At 41.4% G+C, this 25,755-nt stretch overlaps 1 protein-coding gene across 7 annotated transcripts in view; it reads left to right on the top strand.

Moving 5' to 3' along the window:
- The window catches only part of si:ch211-200p22.4 (phosphatidylinositol-binding clathrin assembly protein), a 129,843-nt gene that overhangs the window by 16,498 nt on the left and 87,590 nt on the right, over positions 1-25,755 (top strand). For all 7 annotated transcript variants that reach the window (XM_015946343.3, XM_015946341.3, XM_015946344.3 and 4 more), the window contains exon 2: positions 15,223-15,365. In XM_015946343.3, coding sequence (XP_015801829.1) covers positions 15,223-15,365 — 143 coding nt within the window. The remainder of the gene's footprint in view (positions 1-15,222; positions 15,366-25,755) is intronic.

Here is a 25,755-nt window from a genome sequence, read left to right as displayed (position 1 = left end):
CTCCAATTGGTTTTCATTTACTAAAGTATTTCCTTTAATTTATATTTGTCCCCAAAAGTTGTCTGCTTCTGTTTTCCTGACTATATTCTCCACTCTCCACTAAACATTAAACTGCCATCTACAGAGTATCAGTAACGAGGTTTTTTAGAAGGTGAATTAAACATGCTCGGTGTAGTTCCATGACACGAGGGAGTAGAACAAGACCAGCTCATTTCCTGCCAGCTTGTTTAGCTTAGATTCCCGCCCTGATAGACCCACTACTGGGTGTAGCTGGTCTCTAACGGAGTGGAGACGCCTGTCTTAAGTAATTGTAGGTGAGTCCTTCATACTATCTAAACAGAGGGGAAAGCCCCTCCCTGGCTGCAGAGCAGAGATAGGCTAAGTTTGGACCACGAGACAGGAAAACGGCCCCGCTGCTGTCTGGATACTTCTGTTTCAAGTCGAGCCCAAGGGGAACGCATGTGATGAGAAGTGATAAGTGTGTGAATGGTTCCTCCAGGTCTCATGGGAGTACTTCAGTCTCTCTTATTGTACTGAATAGGTTACAAACAAGCTACGTAGACGAGAACATGTAATTTAACCCATTACATGCTCAAGTAGTGATTGAGTGAACAAATGTAACTGCAGAGTTTGCAGTAGGAATTTGCTGAATCAGTCGTGTGGTAAAACAAGCCAGAAGAGTATTACTAGAAGGTTTGATGCCCAGAATACTTAATTCAGCTTCTGAAAAGTATTGGTCACGCTATTTAAAACCGGACTGGGTGATTTTTGTGTCATGAAGCCCTGTTGTTGCTAGGAAGTCCGACACTTATTTATGATGGTGAAAACAAATCAACTACAAACTGAGTTAACCTTTATTTGATTCCTTTAGAAGGAAACTGGCTCTTATTACTTACAGTAGAGGCCAAAGCTAGGGTCAATCTAAGAGCCCACAGGTCCAAACGCTGCTGTAAATGCTCCCAGTGAGTCAGTATTAATGAGCAATGTCATTTAGTGCAGAGACACTGGTGCTGTGGGGGTTCAAGCTACACGCTAAAGTGGTCAAAACATTTATAGTAATACTCAGTTAAATGATCGATTGGGAATCTGCACAAACATTCTCCTCATTGATGTTCTTTGAGAGCCTTCTTTTGTCTGAATGATTTCAATTTTTGAATCCAGTTATCACAAATGAGCAAAATGCACTCAGCTGCAAGAAAAATGGCTTTAATGAACCAGCATTCCCATCTACAGAGTGGCTAATGGTCACACTGGAGGTTCTTGGTAGCAAAGACCCAAAGAGCTTTCAGAAATCCACTTATAATTGAATCTTGGTTACATTTCTGGGTGCTAAATACACATTTAAAATAACAGAAAACATGAAAATGGGCTGTGGAAATAAAAATGATCTTTTTTGTTCATTTCTAAAAAGTTATTAAATTTAATTTTATTGAATCTTTTATGTTGTTTTCACATCGTAGCCTGAATTAATAATCCTGGGCGATCTTTTCATATTGTCTTCCTCCCTTTGTCTGATCAAATATCTAAAATCTCAGATGTTCAAAATAAATAGAATAAAGTAGAGAAGTGGATTCTCTGCACTCAGGAGCAGATGCAGGCCTAGTTGGCTCAGTTCCTCTCCGTTAATTATCTGATTAGATCAAACAGCGGCACATTTTTGGTGGATCTGTTAAGTCTGAGACTTGCAACTGGACCCTTTTTTTTTTAGCTGAAATGTTGCCTTGATTTTAGCTGAAACACCTCCCTAGCAGAGTTCCTGCTGGTAGACAAAGTAAGTTCACACATTTCAGTTCAGCATCGGTCCACAAAAAGCCTGTTTTATTTTGGTTGACCTTATTTTTCCTGGGAAATATCCCCGGACCAGTTTGGGTTAAGTGTCCTCAGGGGAGCCCTTGGCTGAACAAATACACCGTATCGTACCCGGAGAACCTCCAAACACTCACTGAGCCTCACATTCTGGTTAATGATGGTACACAGTCTGAAACAGGATTTGTGAGTGTGTTTGGGGACGTTCAGTGCTTCTGTTCCCGTCCCGTTCTGATGTCTGGTTATTTTTAGCCGTGGTCTCCGAGGAGCTTTCGGCTGGGTTCAACTGCTTATTTTTCTTTCTGTTCCTCACCTGTGTTCCTGTACAGCTGTCTGGAATTCTTTCTGCCGCTATCGCTCCCCTTTTCTCCCGTCGGACTCAGAGATGTTCCTCCAAGAAGTTGGAGCAGAGGCTGTCTGACAAACACACACATGCAAGCACTTCAGCTCTATTGGCTTGACATGATTTCCCAAATCCCCTCATCAAAACATTTGGAGAAAGGAAGAGGGAGAGTTCTTGAGCTGTCTGGGAACAAAGTTGATAAGGAGCTGCTCTTTTTTTTAAGAGTTAAAGTTATAGAATCTGTTCAGCCCACATTGAGGAATCATGTGATCTGTGCACCAACTGTTCTGCAACATGGCCGCAAAGATCAGCAATCTTCAGGGTGCAGTAGGTGGCTCGTAATTCATCAATCACGGCAAGAGCTTTCAGTAATAAAGTCTGTATTGCCAAACCAGAGTTAAGTAGAGCTGCAAGATGTTATATTTGCTCATTACAATCACAGTGTTCATGTGCGCGGTAGTCGCATCGCAGGTCCTGCTACAATTACCTCAAAGGTTTTTCTCTAATGTTCAGCATACCTGAGACACAGCGATCCACCATCGTAATTTTCCTTCATCAGTTTGCGGAAGCAGACCAGACAGGATTGGGTTTTGTGATGAAATGTTGTTATGTGATCAATCAACAACAGACTTGGTTGCAGTTGGTTCAAGCTTTACACATGACAACAGTGGGCCACATTTTAGACCTATCGGCCAATTCTAGAAGGTTCTGCCTCACCAGAGGGAGTGGCCCATTGCCTATTGGGTCAGGTAAGATGTCAATCAAAAGATTATATAATAATGTGAGGCTTAGAACAATATTTGTTGCATTTAGAGTTGAACAAAGCACTCACTGTCCACAGTTAGGATTTTATGATGTGAAAAACACTGATTTGACTCAGAAGAATGTAAATTGCCGCCTGCTGTTTGTTTAACACTAATGGATGGATCATCAACAAGATGGCAGAAGTGCAGCACAAATTACAGCAATATTGAGGTCATCTGATGAAAAGTTCTGTATTTTTTTTAAATCACAGCATTTATCGCAGGGTTGCCCTTTGCGTTTTAGCATTATCCATAAAATAAATGACTCGTACTGGTCTGTTGAAGACGTATTGGAACAACCTTGCTGTAAAGTCATGCTCAGCGATAAGCCTTCAAACAAACAACCCAAACCTGTCATTTCACTGATTCCCCCCAAAGGAACCAGCCCAATCACTGAGATCCAAATGGGAAGCAGCAATTAGAAGAAGGGAGTCTTTCTCAGGTGCAGGGTTGACCCCCACATTGGTTTGATCCCTTACCTCTAAATGGACAACAGATTATTGTTGAGATGCACGGCGCAGGTACCCACCCTCTAACCCATTACTTATCCCCAAAATATTCTATATTCACTTCACTCTTAAGCCATGAGGGTGTAGTTGTGTGAGGCACGGTGTGCTGTTGACTCACCATCTGATGATTGGATGTAACTGTACATGGTACACAACAGTCTTTTGTTCTGGCATCCATAAATAATAATAATAATAATAATAATAATAATGCATTGAACTTATATAGCGCTTTTCAAGACCCCCAAAGACGCTTTCACACACTCTCACATTCACACACTGCTAGTGATGGTAAGCTACTTGTAGCCACAGCCGCCCTGGGGAGGTCTGACAGAGGCGAGGCTGCCATTTGCCGCCGTCGGCCCCTCTGACCTCCACTAACACAGGCAAGTTGGGTGAAGTGTCTTGCCCAAGGACACGACAGCAGGATACCCCTGGCGGGAGCTGGAATCGAACCCATGACCCTCCGATCATGAGGCAACCCGCTCTACCACCTGAGCTACTGCTGCCCCATGGCCTCTCTTGAACCAGAGCTTCTCCATAAATAAACCTATTTCTAATAAAATTTCTGTTTCTGAGTAAGCATCTCCTTTAACGTGTAACACTCATGTTGGTACTTCTCTTCCTTTATTAGTATTTAGCCATCATATAATCCTGCATAACCCTACTTTTCCCTGTAGATTCTGATTTGTATTTCTAAGAAGAGCTTTACTAAGAAAGGCACTGCTCAGATCTTGGTACTTTTGTTGCTACTGAAGGTCATCTCCTCATCTCTGCTGCTTTTACCTCAACAAAACCATAAAATGTCTTAAAGAACGGTGGTAGGACCAGGCTAATCTGCTCTAGGGACACGACTCAGAAGCAGCCACAACTTGTGCTGCTGATGAATCCCGACCAAGGGCAGCCAGCCAGTTTTATTGCGACACTATAAACATAAATACTGATCAGTGTTTGGTCTGCGGTGTGACTGACTGGATTGTCAGTAAAGTGAGCTAGCGTCAGATGAATTGAACGAGACAGTGTCTTGATGCTATAGGTGAGGCTTCGTTTCCTCCAATAAGATTAATGTTTTCAGACTTATCCAAATGAATTGAGTGTTTAAAAATAGAACAACGACGATAAAAGAAGTGCTGTAATAGCGTTACTGTACAACAAAGAAAGGAAGAGGTGTTTCCTAACTTAATAGGCTTACATTTTCGCACAGTTCTTCATACATTTATTCCATCTCCTTCTATCAGGAGGATTTAAAAAGCGAAGCGAGGGAGAGAAAGAGACGGAGAGGCTGGGTTAAACAGGGAATCCTCTTTTGAGGCAAACCTTTTAACACAAAGTCAGACGGGGGAGAGAAGGAGATTACTAGTACGCCAGACAAGGTGCTGATACTGGGGAGTGTTAATCTTTAACAGATTGGGACTGCAGTCCTCAGGGTGCCTTCAGAGTCTGGCTTTTATCAGTGTGATGGCTGCTAGTGTACACACCACTACCTGGGCAGACTGAATTAAGCACAGGCCTCTCTGAGGCAATGCTTGTGGTCAGGTAAATTTGTCGTTAAAGCTTGGTAATCTCTACTTGCTATGGATTGACCAAGACTCAGACCAAGGTGGCTCAGCGGCTGGAGTCATTGGATGTTAACTGGATCCTGAACACTTAGGTCTGTCTTTAAAAAAAATATATATATATCAGGAATCAGCCTCTGGCAGAGCCTTTATGGAAAGGCTCGAGTCCCGTGCAACAGCAGAGGTCCTTTATCTGATTTCTTGTGTAAGGAAATCAAAATTTTAACCTTTTTTTTATGAAGTGACTGGCTCATGGTGCTAGAACTACATACAAACACCTTTTCTTGCTACAGGCGACTGGTTCAACAAGGTTATTTTTAGCCGTATGTCAGCAGCCGTGTGAGTCTTCAAAGTATTTTAATGACAACTCGGTCATGCCGCTACCTTCTCGCCATAAAGATGTCAACAAATTTATTAAAACTGGATTCAATATGTGTTTTTATGTCTCTGTCGGACCTGGAGCAAAATTAATTCCATTTCGTCGATAAATATTGACACACACAGGGTAAAGGTTAGCAGCTAAACAGATTAATCTAATTTGGATATGAAATGTTAAGGTGTTGGACCCATCTTTAAAGAGAAGCTTAGGTTTTTAAGCATTCAAAGGTGAATGACTTCTCCATGGATCTCCTTCAAAGCCGTCCTTCAGGAATCCCAGCTATGCTAACTGGCACTTCTGACTGGGCCCAGCCTATAGACAGATCTTAAACCCTTGTCACGCATGTAAAAGAGGGAATCTGTCCTTAAAAATGTCTTGCATAAATTAGAGAATTGATTTGCCTGGACTGTTGCTAAGGAGGGAATTTACACCATATTCGTTGCCAGGGGAAACACGATGAATTATCCAAACCTCCCTTTGGTATCAGCACATGTTTCATAATTTAGTCTAGTAACAGAAACGTATCGAGGTCAGCTAAGGCTCTGCGTGTTTGACGTTTTACCCTGAAGTTATTCCAACGTTGTGTTTGTTCAGTAAAGATGCACAAACACCAACGCTGTCATGGACTCATTAGTTGAGGAGTTACATAAAGACACATTTAGAAAGTGTACTTGAAGTATGTTCAGATAAGAAATAAGTCGATAAAACATCAAAGGAATCTTGAGTTCAAGGAGGTTTTTTTTATTGCTGTCTGAAAGAAGGAGCTACCTGCAGATGTCTGCCTAGATTCAGAGATGATCCTTAATCCGTACAGTTTGACCTCTTTTCACTCAGCCAGTTCATTAGTGCTGATAAAGGCATGATAGGAGTGTGTGGTGGTCCATAAAGACTTTAATTAGTTGTAGCTTTTATTGTTTTAAATTAGAAGGATTTTTTTTGCCCAAACTACGTTTAATTCACCAGCCAGTGTAACTAGATGTGGGCCGATTGATCGGTGAACCATTAAATTAAGCGGATTTTGCAGATTTTTTTAAAAACAGGATTATATTGGCCTGATTCAAGCACGGCTTAAGCTGATTAAAGAGTAATTACAGCTGTGCTGCTGTGCTTGATGCTACATCCCTTTGTAAAGATGCAATTATTTTTCCTTGCAGGACTTTTTAAGGTTCAACACCAGCAGATACAGGAGTTTATGCTAACTTTAAAAACATGCATATATTTACCAAGGAGAGAAGCAAACCTGTCACTTTTGATTTCTTATGGGCAGTTACGTTAGGAAATGTTGCTTTTAGAGGAGAAAACAAATCTTAAATGGTGTAACTGGATTTACTGTGAGCTTTCAGTCTTAATATTGTTAATTAAAATCACAGTAATCACAAAACTAGTCTCAATAATAATACAAAGTATATTTTTAAACTTTGTAATTGCAGCCAGCATTAACTACATATGCTTGTTTTTTAAACGTCCACTAGATCAGGCTTGGGGAGCCCTGGTCCTTGAGGGCCGGTATCCTGCATGTCTTGGCTCCAACACTTCTGATTCAGTGGTTGATTCAACTGTACAGCAGCTCATCAGGCTCTGCAGAAGCCTGTTAATCATCTGCTGATTGAAATTAAGTGTGTTGAAGCAGGGTTGAAACTAAAATATGCTGGATAGTGGCCCTTGATGGACCAGGGTTCCCCACCCCTGCGCTAGATAATAAAATATTACCATATTTTCACCAGTACTGGCAGCCAGTAGTGTAATTATTAATATTTAAAGTTGAAATCTTAATATAATTTGAATGTTAATTTTAGGAAATCTGACTCTTTAAGATGTAGAGATGCCCTCCAAAGCACAAAATGCTGCATTTCTTATACACATACTCGTGTCATTAAGGCGTTCCTATTCCAGGTTTTTCCAGCTTCTGCACAGTACCAGGAAGTCTCTGCTTGGTTTTGTGTCACTGGAAAAGGCACAGAGGTCATCTGATGACAAGTAACAATGGAGCATAGAGACGGACAGAGAAGCTACTGTTGAGAATGAGATCATATTTACTGACCAGCCATTCTTCACACACATTCATATGACCGAATACTGGTTTACGCATAGGGACAATTTATTGATATCAGGAATGCTTGACATTGGCTTTTATAACTTACCTAGTTTATTTATGAAGCACATTTTAAACAGCATGACAGTTGACCAACGTGCTGTACAGTAAAGAGCAGAGAAGCTCCGCTCCATAATAAGCGATGGAAATCAACAGCCAAAGATGAGATATTATATATATCTATATCTATCTATCTATCTATATATCTATCTATCTATCTATCTATCTATCTATCTATCTATCTATCTATCTATCTATCTATCTATCTATCTATCTATCTATCTATCTATCTATCTATCTGTCTGTCTGTCTGTCTGTCTGTCTGTCTGTCTGTCTGTCTGTCTGTCTGTCTGTCTGTCTGTCTGTCTGTCTGTCTGTCTGTCTGTCTGTCTGTCTGTCTGTCTGTCTGTCTGTCTGTCTGTCTGTCTGTCTGTCTGTCTGTCTGTCTGTCTGTCTGTCTGTCTGTCTGTCTGTCTGTCTGTCTGTCTGTCTGTCTGTATATCTATATATATATATATATATTACACACACACACATACAGGGTTCCCCCTAGTCTGGCAAGCCAGACTAAATAAATTGCAAAGCAAGAATTTGGTCTAGTTCCCTAGGCTAGGGTTCCCCCAGCACTTTATAAGCCTGGCGACCCCCACCCCCCACCCCAATAGGTGTGTCACCATGTCACGCAGCGCTCCTCCATGAGAGCGGGTGGGGGGTCGCGTGCTCCGTCTCGCAACGCTCCTTCGTGAGAGCGGGGGGGTTGCACATGCTCCGCTGTTGTTTCTCGCCAGTATCAGCCGATGGAGGGCTCTAGTTTCGTTGTGCCGTTCGTGTCAGCGGACACGGTGGGGTCGGGGAGGTCTTAATAATCTTAAGGTGTCTTAAATAATCGAGATCTCAATTTCAGTCACATTAATCGTGATTATTATTTTTGCCATAATCGAGCAGCCCTACTTTAGCATATCCGGTCACATAATGATGACGTCATATTCAGTGGTCGTTCTGCATCATTTCAGGCCTCGTGGTCAACTGTCTGAACCGCTGAACAGAAGTGCCTGGCTTATTTTCTAAGTAAAATAAATATGTGCAATACGTTGTCAACATCAGTGAGTCTCTAAGTCTATTCTTTTTGTATGTTATGTATGTTAAAATATGTGTAAATAGGTTGCTGATTAACACTTGCAATTTAGTGTTGTGATGGTTTTAAAAAAATTCTGAAGGTAGTAAACAAACATATTAAAAAGTAGTAAATTTTACTTAAGGATTGCTGTATATACCCTGTACTTCACACGTTGTGCCAAATAAGCAAAAATATCTCAAAACGTTACCTCATATCTGTCATATTTTAACACTCTGACAGAAGAGAAGTAGCTGAAGAGTGTTTAGTATAAAATCTTTATGGTATGTTAATTAAAAGCCTGAAAATTGATGGATATTTTCGGATAATAGATTTCAGTGCTGACTTTAATGGTAGGCCAATAATATCAGACACCCGTAATTGATATTAACAATTTTCTGGAGTTGGAAGCCTAACAAACAAGAAAAGACGGGAGGATATTCTGTTAAAAAACAAATTGGGTCCAGCTTGCGGTTCCATCAGGTTATGCTAAACACCCAGATGTCCTCCTGTTACAGATGCAGCAGTGACGGTTTTTCTACTTTCAGTTCAAGCTTTCTCTCCCGAACAAATTATTCAAAGTTTGAATCATCTGCTCTATCGTACTGATAATTAGGATTTTAACAGACCATTCTGTTCTAAATTAATGAGCAGAATAAATTGGGCAAATAAAACTTGGTGTTCAATAGCTGAATAAATGAGAGGTTCATTTCAGTTCGATGCAACTTTTTTGTTGAGTACTAGTATTACTAGTTGGTACAGACAGTCAATATCATTCACCACAGATACGTTTTTGGACTAGCTGCAGATCAGTGAGGGTTGACTTGCTGTCAGTAACAGGATGAATACAGGTTCTCCAGAGCTGAGCACCACTGGCTGTGTCCTAATTCAGAGGCGGCATCCTTCTTAGGCTGCATTGTAAGGCTGATTACGTGTCACAGCGAAGAGGTGAGCTGGCTTGCTTTTCTCCTTTACTGTTAACTCTGTTGTATGCTCTTTGACTGTACTGGCCGAGCTTTGACTACCACTTTTTATGACTCTTTTTGCCTTGTATGTAGAGCTCTTTGGTGTGCTGCGACGCTGTGTTTTAAATGTGTTTTATAAATCAACGACAGATGGGTAGATACGGTTTTAAGTTTCAGGTAATGGTGGGCAGACCAGACCCTCTAGACTCATGGCAGATTATTTACCGTTTTCTCGGTCGATGAAGGACCTAGTCTACATTGGTCGGGTTGGCTGGGTCCTTACCAGGATGCTGACCATGAACTTGGAGACAGAAACTCTGTGTAAAGTTGTATCCGTTCCGCAGTTTTAAGTACTTTTGAGTACGGGTCCATGACCACAGTATTAGACTGATACCTGATCCAGGTATGTGTATCATAGCCAGTGTTGGGAACATTACTTTAAAAAAGTAATTAGTTATAGTTACTGATTACTTTGGCAAAAAGTAACTCTGTTACTTACTGAGTTACAAGATTTAAAAAGTAACTAATTAGCAAGAAAAATAACCATTTTGTCTTTTTTCATTGAAGAATGCAAGAAAAATGGGTTCCCCTCTTAATTAAACTTCCTAAATTTACTTAAAATTACTACAATACTGGAATACAAATTACTAATGACTGGAACATAATAAAATGTGCTGCATCGTGGTGCAGTTGTCAGTACCTCGCAGCAAGAGGGTTGCAGGTTTGAAGCCTGGCTGCGGCCTTTCTGCGTGGAGTTGCATGTTCTCCCCATGCATGCATGGGTTTGCTCCGGGTTCTCTGGTTTCCTCCACAGATCACAAAATGACCTATAGATTAACAATTGTATGTTGGTTTGGATAAAAAGCGTCTGCCAAATAAATAAACAGAAAACAATTTATGTCCAAATGTTTTTCATTAAACTGAATAATTAAAATAAGCGGGCACTTAACAGGAGGAACTACAAACAGGAACATTACACTTATCTAGACAATTAAAAATTCACTGTGATATTTAACAAGACCCTGATCAGCTAAAATATATAATTGCAAATAGAAACACCTATAAAGGTTCCTGAGCCTTTAAATGGTCTCTCAGTCTAGTTAAATTACTGAAAAAATGTAATTTTGCACAGAATTCTAAGTTTTCCAGTTTCACACAATTGTGTGTTTTAAGTAGCATTTCTGTTGCTGGTAATCTAGTAACGGTTAAATAAATAAATAAAATCCTTTAAAATGACACTAGAAGAGGCACAAACCTGATGGAGGACTTACATTTACTAACGTGGGTCAGACCCAAACACAGAAGAGCTGAAGCTGGCTGGTAAACACACACAGGTAGTTCTGATAACACCTGAGCTCCATGACGTCTGAGACTGATGCATCAGTGTTGCAGCGGGATTAAAGACATGATCAGAAACAGGTTACAGCTGGATGATCTAGGAAGGTAGAAGATCGTGATGTCTGAGCGGTGAACAGGTGAGCGGACCTTCAAGTCCCGCTGTCATGCCAATAAGGGCACGCCTGCAGCAGCGAATCTGCGGGTCTGCAGCCGTCGACTATTCATCACGTCTTCCTCGTTCTTCACGGGCCGTGATGCGCTTGGATGAAAACATCCGCCTCTTTATCTCCCAACACATCGCACTGCTGAATTAGTACCGCACGCATTTTCTTATCAGTAACGGAAACGGCGTTATGATAAAAGAAGACTGTAATTAATTAGATTAGATTACTCATTACTTTTTTGGTAACGCTGAAACGTTTATACGACACGATCCTACTAGGTTTTCTTATACTTTCTGACATCTTTCGTACATTTTGTCAGACTGTCGGCTTGTCTTGATTACCTCTAATCCATTGTCGCCAAATAGCCAGGTCAGACTTGGAAGCTGTTGTCCAGGTGCTGTTACACATCCATATAGTGATGTGTGTGTGGTCAGATGAATTACTGAGGTTTGTGCTTTGAAAGCCAACGACATGTCGAGGAGTGTTTATGCTCTAAACCACATGAAGACGGGCAGTAAAGATGAGGCAAGGAGGCTGGATCAGCCGTGTGTGAATTCCTGCAAATTGTCTGGATAAAGAAACCCTCATGCCTCTCATGTCCCATCATCTGGTCTCATCTCCTCCACTCTTGATCACACATCTCCGTCTATTATTTCTTTATTCTTCTCTGCTTGACTCTCCTCCATCACCCGCCCATCCCTCTTTTATTCTTCTCCTCCTTCCCTCTGTGCCGTATGTTTGTCTCGGTTGCCTTCTGTTCCCTTTTTTAGATTTTAGATATTTTCCCCCTCAGGTCTAGGATCAGTGGCATCTAATGCTTTCCACTCCGGCTGATTAAGTCGGCACATGTACCGACTTTACATTATCACTGGCACACATACCCACTCATGCACGAGCGTCCCCGCGGAGCTAATCAGTCCTGCTCTTAGTACTTTTTTTCTCACACACACACACACACACACACACACCACTCCAGACCTAATGAAAAAACATGAGCTTTGACAAAAACCGAAGGCGAGATGGGCTGATAGAGGAGGAAAACCATGAAGCAAAAGTAACTGCACGTTGGAGAGAAAAGAGACGAGAAAGAGGGCAAGTACTCGGGTTGAAAAGGTTACTGGTATCGAGGGTAACCATGGTTCCTATGTTGGTAGTATTGAATGAAATAATTTGACAATGGAATATTGTATATATGTATTTGGTGGCCAAGCAATTTAAAAGATATGGTACGCTTTTGATTCCCCAGCTAATGCAAGGAGACAAGCAAGAGGTCACTGGATATTTTTAAGCTTCCAGAGACTAAATCGCTAGTGCGACTCTGTTTTAAACTCTACTGAAGTGTTGAAGGGAGGATTTAAGATCGTCTGTCCATCTGCACAATATGAGGAGAGAAGGTCAATGTGACGATGGAAGCATGAATCTAATGAGTCGTGAGTTGCCTGCTTGTGCAACGTCATCTACCCTTTTAGTCATCTGTGGTACCTGAGATGACTCTAGCAGTTCAACTTGCTGCTAGCTTCTTACATTTCCCAAGCCAACATCAGAAGCTTTGAGGGTTTTACTTGAAAACACAGCTACACACAGCTTGAGTCCAACATGTATTATCTTGCTGGTGTCTGAGGACATGAACACGCACAGCTGGGTTTTTGTAATGCCAAATATCCTCCCCACCCATCTAGGAAAGAACTTGGGTCCACATCACCTCGTTTTCAGCAAACATTCCAGCTCACTTTGAAGCAAATTCATGCTAAAACTAACATTAGATGGCAGTAAGTGTCGGCATCTTTGCCGAAATAACATTTCTCGGATGTAGAATAACTAGGTGACGAGCAATAACTGTCCGCAACTTAGTCCTTTTCCTGTGGTCTTCAATATAGAGCAGTAATTTAGCTTGTAAAACAGGTGTGTAAAGACAGGTTGCATGTGCGATGCCAGAGATTTTTTGTCACGGTCCGTGACTTTGCAAAATCTGTACCCCTGATTATGTATGTTTACAAGCAATGGCGGACAATGGAGAAATCACAAATCTCCGCCTTGGTCTACGTTTCCGGAAGAATTGCTTTTGGTGCCGTTTATCTGCGCTTTGGTGTGTATGATGGGTTAAACCATAGAGAAATAGCTTTCTTCTCGTGGGATACCTGGCTCATGTGTACAGGGTCTCAGACTAAACCTCCTGGAAAATTACAGATGCACTTAAATATGAACTAAGGTTCAGAATTATTTTTGGGGGGTGAATGGAGGAAAAAAGACATCCAACATGTTTCTTAGTCAGATTTTACTAGCGCTAAATTCCAAATGATGCTAGCAGTAACAGAACTAGAACTTCTAGAACTGTCATTTTGAAGTTAATCAGAGGAACAACAAAACAATCGTGTTGTGCTAATTATAATTCTGAGATACTTTCGACTCCCCTAAAATCTGTATCAGCACTTCAGTTTCAAAAGAATCAGAATTCAATATCAACTCTTAAAATCAGAATCCATGCATATCAATTTATTTGTTTTTGTTTAGTCATGTGACAGTGATTGTAGTCATCTCAGAAGTGTAATATTGTATGTACATAACATAAATTCTGCTTTCATTTTTTTCATTTAGTAAAAAATCTGCTGATTTTAGAAGCATTGATGTCAGTATATCAATATTGGCAAATATTAGCCATAACAGCGATAATAATATCGGATATTGGCATTGGCCCAAAAATGTCATATTGGTGCATCACTAGTCTTTGCACACTTTGAATGACTTTTGATAAAACCGTCTACTAATATAATGAACTCCTATACAGTGACGGTAATCAGGGTATAGAATTTTTGTATGGTTGCAAGCAAGAGTTATTTTTTTACTACAGGGCCACAAATAGCCTTTAATGTTCCAGTTCAGGAACGTGAATGGTTTCCACTTACAGATGATGACGAGTTGTTGGGAGAGGTGAGACCAACAGTCAAGTGACAACGATGCTTTCAGATGCTAATCTCTTTGATCAGCTGTCGTTCTCTACGGGGACGGATTGTGCTGTTATGCACCTTTATATTACATCACTCTACACTAGTTTGTATTGACCAAGTAGCCCACCACCTGGTCTGTGTGTGTGTGTGTGTGTGGGGGGGGGGCGCTTGAGCAGGACATTAAGTGGATGAATGAAAGGCGACAATGGGCAGCACCTGCACACGCTCTCACCATAGTGACCACCTGATTATGAAGATAAAGTGTTGCTGTCCATCACAATCCTCCAGTAGTTTAATGAGAGGCTGTTTCCGTAGTTACCAGGTGTGAGAGCCAGCAGGGAACAGAGAACAAAAGGGGGAAGAGAGAGATGGTGGAGTGAAGGGAAGATGCAGGAATTAAAATAAAACGAAGCCTAAATCTGAGGTGAATGATCAGTTTGAATGGGCGTGTGTGTGTGTGTGTGTATTGATGTGTTTGCTTGGGAGACTGGCTGTGATAGTTGCATGTGGTGAGTGGAGACACTGAATCTTTATAATAAGCTAAGGGACCAGAACCTGGGTTGGTCCAAATCGATCTCCATTAAAAAAGAGAACAGTGAGGAGCAGCCAAGCTGTTGGGTCCAGGTCTGATTGTGTTGTGTTCCCTGAGATAAAGTAAAAAATGAAGCCGTTTTCATGCTCTAGGTGTACCGCAGTAGCTCATCCTGGCATTTTCTCTCATTCTGCTAGATACGGTTTTCAGAAAGTACAAGAACGCTGTTTTATTTTTATTTTTTTTAAAAAATAAACGTTTTTTTTCTCAATCATGACCATTCTGGGCACCTGAACACCCCTGGTTAATAGTGAATGTGTGTTTTGAAGAACATGTAGTTCATCCCGAGTATCAGAGAGCGTCCTGCTGGTGTTGTCGACAGCGTCTCAGCCTAATAGCGTCTTACTGTTCTGTTTCTGATGTGTGAAGTTTGCAGCTTGACATTTTCACACCTGAAAGTTCAATTTCCTCTCATGATCTGTGAATGAGTGACACCTGAACTTGTGCCAACACACCCCTGAGAGCAAAACAGAGCCAGATGGTAAAGTCAGGAGGTTAGGAGGTTGGACGTGTCCTTCACTTGTTTTTTTTAAGTGGACTGGTGTTTTTTGATGGTGGGATTTGATTTGTACGTCTCTTTGCTCTCGTGTGATGGTGTTTGTCTTTCTGCACACCCCAGATCTGATCCACTGCACCAATGAGATGAACGTGAGCATTCCCCAGCTGGCGGACACACTTTTCGAGCGCACGGCCAACTCCAGCTGGGTGGTGGTCTTCAAAGCCCTCATCACCACCCACCACCTCATGATGTACGGCAACGAGGTAGGAGCAACACACAAACAAAAGCCCCTCCAGGCTACATCAGTGGGCAGTGCCATCACTCACTGGTGTCTGGCGTGTTCATAAACACAGAGACGGACGCTAACTGCATGCAGGCCTACCGAGGACGTGTACGTTGGACACAAAGCGCGGATGATTGAAATAGCTCCGGAGTGCAGAGAAATTAATTGGCTCAGTGAGAGCTGGAGGCAAGATGGGAAACAATGATGGAAGCAGATGAATAATCAAATAAATGAGCTTTGCGGAAACATGGCTCGCAGTTGGACCAACAACAAAAACACCCCTCTGTGAGTTTACAGACATCCAAAGACCCCAAATCACTCTTTACTCTTCTTCCTTTATGAATTCTAATGGAGGCCCCTGTCAGGGGGGTGTCTGGGCTGGTTTCTGGTTGGGAGATTTAATTCTTTGTGGATTTATTAATTTCTAACCAGACAGAAGCAGAGGGTGCGCTGTTCCTCCTCTCGTTTGCATTTATATTGATCCTCCAGTTTGTAGGCTGTTAATATTTCACAAGTCCTTCCCTTTAAAATGTTACTGATTTAACACAATACAATTTTACATAAAAGCAGTCTTTGATATTCAGATGGGCTCCATGCCCTTTGGTGCTCGCTGTAGCGTTGGTGTGCTGCTGAATGTGAGTTTTATGAAAGCAGGCTGCTGCGTTTGTCTTTTATCATAAAACGTCTGACTGCTGAACTGTGTGTAGTGGTGTACTATAATTACCACTAGGCTGGTGGAAATCACAGTGGTTCCCAACCTGGGGGTGCTAAAGATCACAGGAGGGGGGAGTTTCACTGCAAAGGGGTTGTCAGAGTTGGGATTTATGCATGTTCAAAGTAATAACACATTCAAGGGTTTATCAGAAAGTCTGTGGGAAGATTTAGCGTTGCTACACACAGCTGCTTTAGATTGGTCCACTTTTACGCAGTCACAGGAAAGAGAGTGAAATAAAAGACGGGACTTTGTTTAAGCTGTTGCAAATAAAACGTCTCACGTCTCGACACATCAAAGCTTGGCCCGGGGACATTTTCAGGCCCACAAAGTGAATTTGCGCGGGCCCTGATTGCATTTCTAGAATTTTGTTGCTTTGCTTTGTTTTGTAAACGTAAACAAAGTCATCAACAAATGTATACATTGTCACCAAAGTTTGACGATGCATAGTTAAAGGGCCACACCAAAGAAGCTACTTTTCTTTTATAATCATAATTTATACTGAGGTGATATTTTGTTAATGTAAATACAATCTCCGGCTCTCACTGAAGCGGTTTGCAGCAGAGTGTGAAGCGGCTGGGATGAGAATCAGCTCCTTTTAATCCGAGACCATAGTCTTGAGTCGGAAAAGGGTAGAATGCCTTCTCCAGGTCAGGGATGAGAAGAAGAAGAAAATATCATTTCTATAACGCCTCTCAAGATAAAAATCATGAGGCGCTTCACAAAAACAAAAAATGTAAAAATATTAAAAAGAATTTTGAAAATGGTTAAAAATATATTTAAAATGAGAAAAAATAGACAATTGTGATTAAAAAAATGTTAAGAGAGAGAGAGTGAATAGGAAAGAGGGAAATCAGTGGATCTGAGGAAGGTGGAATAGGTGGGGAGAGCAAAATAAAGAGAGAGTGGTGAAGAAGGTCATACAAAAGCCAGCTTGAACAAGTGAGTCTTCAGCTGCTTTTTAAAGGCCCCGTGTGTGAAATTCACAGAAATCATAGTAAAAAGATCCGACTCTTTAGCACCACGCAGTTTAGAGTCGGTATTGCAGCTATTGGAGCCCCCGAGGATCAAAAAGGGTTTTTTTAATCATTATTTAAAACTTTATTAACAAATATAACAAATACAATACAAAATCGTGTTGCTGTAAACGGCAGCATGTCATCATCTAATTCCAGCTTTCAAGTCAGCGAACAGGTTAGTTGTTTTCATCTAACTTATTTTATTAATTTAATCTAAATAGGTTTTGAATAAGAAAAACTTTTTTATGTCAGTTATGTTTGCTAATAGCAAACGGCAGCTAGTTAGTGATGACTTCTGACTACAAAAAATGACAATATTTTGTTCATTTTATTTGAGAAATGTTATATTTCTATTTGCCATTTTGGAAATATACAAGGTAGTGTAGTCTGTAATTGTTTTCTCTCCGTAAACAGAGTCAGATATCATCCGATGGTTCATCAGTGAAGACAGACAGAGGACGAGGGAGAGGAAGAGGGCGAGGAAGAGGGAGAGGAAGAGGGAGAGGACAGACGTGTGCCAGCGCACAGAGAGGCAGAGGTGTTAGACATGCGACAGAAGCAGGGCAAGCATCCCAAGATGAAGGAGCCGAATTTGCTCAAACCAGCCGCAACGTTCCACGCACAAGAGGAAGAGGCAGAGCTGCAATAAAGTCTAGAAGATCGGCGCTTTCAAGCGCTTTCAAACTATCCCGTTTCTCAAGTTTGCTTGTAGAATATGTGTGATCCTCCATCGCTAGAAGTACGGTGTGGCTAGTTTCTTCTTCTTCTTAGTTACTTTGTCAGACTGCATGCTTACAAGGCGCACTTCTGCCCCCTGCTGTTTCTTTGAGGTTACATCATTTAAAAACGCAAACATCAAATGCGAAGCTTAATATGTTGTATGTCCCTAAAAGGTCACTGTATTTTAAGATGGCGCATGCCATATGGAGCACCGGTCTGCTTCTTTTGTCTAAAATATTAAAATATAAAGCTAATAATAATGCTTAGAATAAATGCTTGTTTGAATTATCATTAAAAAAAAACAAATTTGAGAATGTGATACAAGAAATTTGATAACTTATAAGATGAAATATCACACATTGGGCCTTTAAAGGAGACCACTGAGTCCACTGATCTCAGGCTCAGGGGGAGAGAGTTCCAGAGTCTGGGGGCCACAGCAGCAAATGATCTGTCACCTTTGGTCTTTAGCCTGGTGCTGCACAACCAGTAGGCTTTGATCACTGGACCTCAGGGACCTGCTGGGGGTGTAGGGACTAAGAAGATCACCAATGTAAGATGGTGCTTGTCCATGTAAGGCCCTATAGACCAGAACCAGGATCTTGAAATGAACCCTGAAGTTGACTGGCAGCCAGTGAAGCTGGAGGAGAAGCGGGGTGATGTGGGTGTGTTTGGAGGACTTGGTCAGAAGCCGAGCACAGGCATTCTGAACCACCTGTAGACGGTTCAGGGAGGTTCTGCTCAGACATGTGAAAAGAGAGTTACAGTAGTCTAAGAGTGAGGAGATGAAGGTGTGGAGAACTGTCTCAAGTTCAGAGCGAGACAGAATGGGACTCAGCTTAGCAATGTTCCTGAGATGGAAGAAGGAAGAGCGAACAAGAGAACTGACACAAGAATCCAGGGTGAGAGCTGGGTCAAATGTCATGCCAAGATTCCTGACAGAAGGTTTGGTGTGAGAAGCAAGCTGACCAAGAGAGTCTCTGACTTTGGGAACCAGCTTGTCTGGGGCACAGATGAGGATCTCAGTCTTATCTTCATTCAGCTGTAGAAAGCTCCCAGCCATCCAGGTTTTGATAGAGTCTAAGCAGGTGTGTAACAGCTGCAGCTTAGACAGCTCATGGGGCATAAAGGAGATGTACAGTTGGATGTCATCTGCATAAAGATGGTAGGAGATTCCTTTAAAGGAGGTCAAGATGTGCTGAAGAGGGAGCAGATAGAGGAGGAAGAGCAGAGGCCCCAGCACAGAACCTTGTTCTGCCGTAAGTGGAGAAGCTTAAGTATCTTGTGGTCTTGTTTACGGTTGAGGGAAAAATGGAACATGAGATCAAAGGGCAAAGTGGTGCTGTGTCTGCAGTACTGCGGATGTTGTACCTATTTGTTGTGGTGAAGAGAAAGCTGAAAGCTCTCCAATTACCGGTGGATTTACGTTCCTACCCTCACCTGTGGTCACGAGCTTTGGGTAGTGACTGAAAGAATGATATCACGGGTTCAAGCTGCTGCACATTTCTTAGGTTTTTAACCGGAAACACGTTAGTGGCATGGAAATCATTCGTATCAGCGGAGGGGAGGCTGGCGTTTTGTTTCGCTGCCTTGCATCGTCCGTATCAGCGGAGAAGATTGGGTCGGGGAGGGGACCGCCCTTAGCCTGGTGGGTGACCAAGCTAAGCCTGGCAAACCACCTGGTTTTTAAAGTGCTGGAGGAAACCCTGCATAGTTAACTGGTTAATTGCTGTTAATGTTGTAACCAGGTAAAATCGTGTTGCCCGGTTAAATGCTTCAAGTCCCATCTGCTGTGCTGGGGTGTTAAATATTTTATAGAGCTATCAAAATGTTTACTGGGCAACTGCAGAAGAAAAAATGAGCTCGTCACATGATCAAACAAATGTGCTCAAACACAAAGCGGTTAGCAAAGAGCACAGGGTGGAAGCAGTTTATTCTTAGTTATTTCATTCTTGTCCGCTGCGCAACAAGTTGCGAACCTGACGGACATTTTAGGTGGGATGACAGCTATCTCTTTACTTTGTGCTCATGAATGTAACAAGTAGGGTTGTCACGGTATGAAAATTTAACCTCACGGTTATTGTGACCAAAATTATCACGGTTTTCGGTATTATCGCGGTATTTTTTAAACGGTGTTGCATATGTTCAGAAAGCATTGATAGTCCTGTTCTACACAAACTAAAATAGTTTTGAAAAGGTTTAACAGTGTTTATTAAACCTAAAATAACACAAAGCCTTAGCAAAAGTGCAACTTTTCACAAGTAAAGGAACAAATAGCTTATTTTTCTGGAACATGTTGCAGTAGTCAGTGCAGGTTTAAATTATACAAATCCAAACATTCAAAACATAAACAATATGTAAACAAATGAAAGAAACACCACTTGTTTTCACACATACTTGTTTTCTTCATTATCAAAATGAAAATCTAAAACTCCAGTCCACACTTGACTTGAGCACTGTACAAGTCAACCTTAAAAAATATGTATTTAAAATAAATAGCCACTTTAAACAAATTACTAAAATAACTACTACACTATGTAATCAAATCCAAATGTTCAAGTATCAATGGCATTGAATAAGTAAACAAATCAATGACAAGGAACTAATTGTATATTTCTCTTCATCATCAACAAATAAGATGCTTCATCCAGCAACAGGGTGTCCGTGACACGGTTTAAATGCTGGCAGAGGACGCTGCGGCTGCAGTTTATAGTGACTCGTTGCATTCTCCTTCAACCAAAAGTCCTCACGTCATGCATTTAAGCTAAAACGCTAATGTTAACCTACCTTGCACTGGCTGTAGAGACGTGGGTGATGGTCACTCAGATGTGCCATTAGATTTGAAGTGTTGCTGCCTTTTGCAGACACCTGCTTCTGCACGTTCTGCAAACGGGATAGCCGTCTTCTATTAACTGTCCCTCAGCATTTTCAGAAATCCAAAATATGCCCATACTTCCCATTTAGTCTTCTTTGAGGGCTGATGGATGTCCTGGGCGCTGCCGTCTCCTCCTTCGGCCATTATTTCAGCTTCAAAGTTTTGGTTGCAAACTAAACAGTGCGTGTGCGCGGGAACTTCAGCTGAAGCGACGGTGGCTGGTAAGGGTCACCGCGCCTAAACCGCGGCCACGGTAAACCCACCGAGATAATATAGTTTTTTAAAAACTGGACGGTTATTTTTATTGTCAACTTTTTTACCGGGGTTTACCGCTATACCGGTTACCGTGACAACCCTAGTAACAAGTGTGGGTCAAGAGGAGACGGAAAAAGCGTTATTTATAAATGTTTGTGTGCGTCGATGGTGGAGGAGTGTTGGTGGGTTTCTGGTTAACCATGTATTAACCGTTGAGACGTCAATAACCGGTTAAAGAAATTTTGGAAAACATGCATTCCTAGTCACACATATGTTGTACTTCTATTTAAATGATAAATATGTGTGTTTCAACTATGTCTGGTAAGTTATTTGAGATTTAGTAATTTGTACAAATTCATAAAAAGACTACAAATCTCACAAGTCACATATGACCGCAGAGTTTCTTCTCCCCTTGTATAGCTGCCACTCACCACACGGCCAGATTTATGACACTTTTCTTCACATTTAATGCTCCTTCCTGCTTCCTGGAAGAAGGATTCCAACCTTTGCAGCCATTTTTCTTCTTTTCTCATTAAATTAAATCAATTTGGTGAGACAAGCATTTGGAGTCTGCAACGTTCTTTTACATAAAACCTAAAATAACTTTTGCCACTGGTCAAAAATAAGCACTTTCTTGGCATCAAAATGTCTTTAAAATTCTCGTACATCATATGTTAATGCACTGACACATGTCAAACGGGATCAGAAAATGACTCGACCCATAATTTTTAAAAAAAATTTTTGGCAGAAGGGGACTAATGGACCGGCAGTAGATGGGCGTGACTTATGGGCTCGACACACGGGAGGCGACAAACGACCGCGATCAGCGAAATTTGTCGCTGTCGCTTTTAATACCTGTCACACGGGAGGCGATCCGCGGCAGCGGCCAGCGCCAAAGCCGTCTACGCATTCTATTCCATGGCGAAATCTAAACTTCCGTTGTTTTGTTTGGCTGTGTCAGGTTGGAGGGAATTAAGGTTATTTAAGCGGTTCAGAGTTAATAAAGCGGTAGATATGATGTTTCACAAGGTGCCGCTAGAGTTATGTGAAATCTTACTTCTGATTTTACTATAAAACATAATAATAATCAACTTCTCCTCCATGTTTGCTCGGAGAAGTGCGGAGCATCCTGACCGCTCATTGGTCAGTGAATGAAACCTCCGTTGATTGGTCCTCGCCCGAGCGACAGCGATGAAAAGTTGAAAATGTTTCAACTTTCTGGGATCGCGTCGCTGGGTCGCACGTGCACGACACGTGCACGAGTGCAAACTTTCACACGCACGTTTTTCGCGTTTCGCTTGGTAGGAGGGAGACCCGCGATTATCGCTTTGTCGTGCATGTCTCATTGAAAATGAATGGAGGAGAGGCGATGTCGCCTCCCGTGTGTCGAGCCCATTAGGCTCCCTTAGGGGGAGACGGTGCAATATAATGCACATACTACAAACCAGATGATATTTTATATTTTAAAAATAATTTGGAAAAGGCCAGATGCTTCCAAGACACATTCCGTGTTAATGCCATATCCCGTGCCTCTGTCAGAATGAAGGTGGTAAAAACTGCTGCCACCTAGCAGTCGGAAGGTTGAATTGCACCACACACACAAACAGTAAATGTTTACATGTAAATTCTCAATAAATAATCTATATACTGCTTTTGAATATTTATCAGCATCATGAAACAGATAATAGTTAAATTTCAGTGTATCAATATTTTCTTTCATTCCAGTAAAACAGAAAACAAATTGACAGCACATAAAATAAACACTGCAATCATAAAATGGCCTTTGCAAGTTTACTTGTCTTTGCTAAGGCCTTTTTTAAGCAGAAAGTGGTAGATGTCTCAATGCTAAACTGAAACTGGCTCGATTATTGACAACCGTTTTCAAGCTCCAGTCTAGTGTATTGCTTTAAAGCTAACCGGTTGTTAGCTCTCTTTCCAGTCAAATTACAAAGTTGGAATAAATAAACACATTGAACACAGTAATGACATCGCAAAATGTAAATGCAACCTCCAAGCTGGTTTGCATTTGTATACACTGATTAGCCACCATCTTTTAAGAGGAAATGAAGTTGGGTTTTTAAAATGTTGAGTATTTCTAGCATCCATGACATAAAACTGCACATCCGGGATGAGAGCACCATCCCAGAGATGTGTGTTGATTATTCTGACCAACCGTCTTTATCAGATTGATAAAGATTTTTAAAATGGAACCCATTTATGCTGGACAATTCCATTTTGGTAATCTGACTCACTGGATGAAAAGCATTATTCTAAGCTTGCTCAGTGGCTGCTTCTTGCAGTTCAACTTTTCTTCCACTTTCAGTGTGTCACTGGTTTGAAAATTCCCTTTTCTTTGTGATACAACCTCCCAGCCTGCAACTTTCACACTAAATATAGACATTAAGACTTGGGTCAGGCAGTAAAAAGGCCCGTTACATGATTTACACTATTAATTAGACCAGCAACATGCCAATCGGATAAATCTTTGAGGGGAAATGATCCTTTAAACTGCATGAATGTAACACCTTAAACACAAATAGTTTTTATTAGTAAACCCCAGCTTCATTCAAAAGACATTTTCTTTAATTTTCTCTTATTCCACAACTTAATTGCTTAGAATTTTGAGTTTAGAGTAAGATTCATATAACTGATTATTCATTTATCATTAATGGATGAATTGTTTATGAACCGAACTACAAATGACAGAGTTCATGTTTTAGCACCAAAATCAGCTCAGCTTTTAAAATTAAGATCTAAATGTTTTTGAAAAATGTCTACATAAATATTCATAGCCTAATTATTGTGTGGTAGACTTGCTTTCTGATAAAATCTCATGAAATTGAACAAAAAAGTCAAACACTGCTGGTGAGTGGAACTTGTAGCCTATAAATTAATACAGACGTTAGATGAAGAAAAATGATTTTGCTCTGCATTTTGGTCTAGCCACACTGCATAGGGGCATCAGCATCCCCACCATTGGCTCGATCAGCCTTGTACCTTGCCAATCACAGCACTTTATTGGTTTGGCGCTGGTGGTGGTGGTGGTGGTGGTGGGGGGGGGACACAACTGAGCAGAACAACAAAGATGACATCGGGTCTTTTGAATTGGCTTTGGCATCAACTTTGGACTCTTTAGACTTGGGCTTTCTTTGTAGGAGCAGATAGAGGTATTTTAAGGTGTGGTGGCTCACTGAAAACCCGTTTTAATAATTTCTGATTATAACCAGTCTTTGGGTTTTTCATGCAGGCTGAACATGAAATAGTCTCCTACACCTGTCTCCTGCATTAGCACCTACTAGAGAATAGATGGTGAAACTTTAGGATTTGAAAAGCCTGACAGATCTACATCACACTGTCGCACATCTTGACTCATGACAAGGAAGGCTGTTTGTTTAGCGTTTAGGAAACTGAATAAAGTGTCTTGACTAGTAGAAGCTAACCGTATTAGCAACTACACCACATGGCAGAACTCCTCCAGGCTTGTGTTATTTGTGGAGATAAAACAGCAATGTTGCAGAGCAAACATTGCTGTTGTCCAATCAGGTGAGATTTCCGAATACCAGGAAATAAGACACCAAATCCTGTTGTCTGAAGCTCTCCTCTGATCTAGCGATTTTCTAGTTTCTGAAACAAGTACACCAGGGCTCCCCAACCCTACCACTTAAAGTGGCATTATGGAAGTTTGACAGCCAAAACATGTATAGAAATAATAAATGTCTTATTCATACATTCTCCTGAATGAGCCCTGGCATTTTTACTGTGATTGCCTGTTTTTCTGTCAAATCACAGAAAAAAGAGCTGCTCGGGTCGAGCAGGCTGCTTCATGCGCGTTCACGCTCAGGCATCGCCCGTAGCATTTGCTATCAGTAGCTTTAGCAGCAGAGAGTGAGGTAGTGCCAACTCAGCGACTTTGTCGCTGTTCCTAACGCCTAGTGATGAACCTAGCTACATTTCTGAGGACCCTTAGCTACTTTCTTCTAGATATTTCCTGCAAATTAGCAACAAAATAGCCATTTTCGCTCCGAACTGTTCTTTGAACGTTGTTTCAGCTGTCATCAAGAAAAATGTTACAGACACGAAAGATGGTACTGGTGCTGTAGCTCACCCAGTTAAACGTTGGGCTCTCGTGCAGAAGATCCGGGTTCGATTCTGGATTTGAACTTGATTTACTTAGAATTTATTTTTTACATTAATGGTATATGTTTTTACAGTAAGATGCCCAAATTTTTATTTGAGACTCGCCGAAAGGCACTGAATTCACAGATAAAAAAGATGTGGGTTCAACTTTTATTTTGGAACAATTTTTCAAGCAAGGGAAGGGAAGCTCTGTGAAGCTGACGGACTGACCCTTCATAAACCTTTGTCGGCTGTGCTGAAGAGAAAGTACAGAACCAAATTATTTAATTAGCTGCACGTTCTCTTGTCCTCTGTCCTCCGGGCCACACACACACGGGACTGTCTCAGCTGTTATTTTCATTAAGGAGTGTGCACGTACAGCATGCGCGCCTCGTGCACGAGCCTACCATTGAAGCTGCCGTTACGCTTTTGGCCTGAGGGGGCAATTGCAAGCATAAAAATTCAAAACTCCGTAAAGTCCCTTTAAAAGGCATTCATTCCTACTAGAGACCACTGCAAATGTATTGATTAAACGAGGCTCCACACCTTAGTCATTTACTTAGAAAATGATGTATTTGCATATCTTCTTTGACAGTGTACAGCAAACTGCCCCACTGACTGACATCCAAAGCGTTGAGTATGTCACATTGTTCATTGTCCAATAGAGTCGAGAGAG

Source organism: Nothobranchius furzeri, chromosome 2, assembly GCF_043380555.1.
Source record: "Nothobranchius furzeri strain GRZ-AD chromosome 2, NfurGRZ-RIMD1, whole genome shotgun sequence".
In the NCBI taxonomy this organism is placed as follows: Eukaryota; Metazoa; Chordata; class Actinopteri; order Cyprinodontiformes; family Nothobranchiidae; genus Nothobranchius; species Nothobranchius furzeri.
This window is presented reverse-complemented; position numbering and strand designations above follow the sequence as displayed.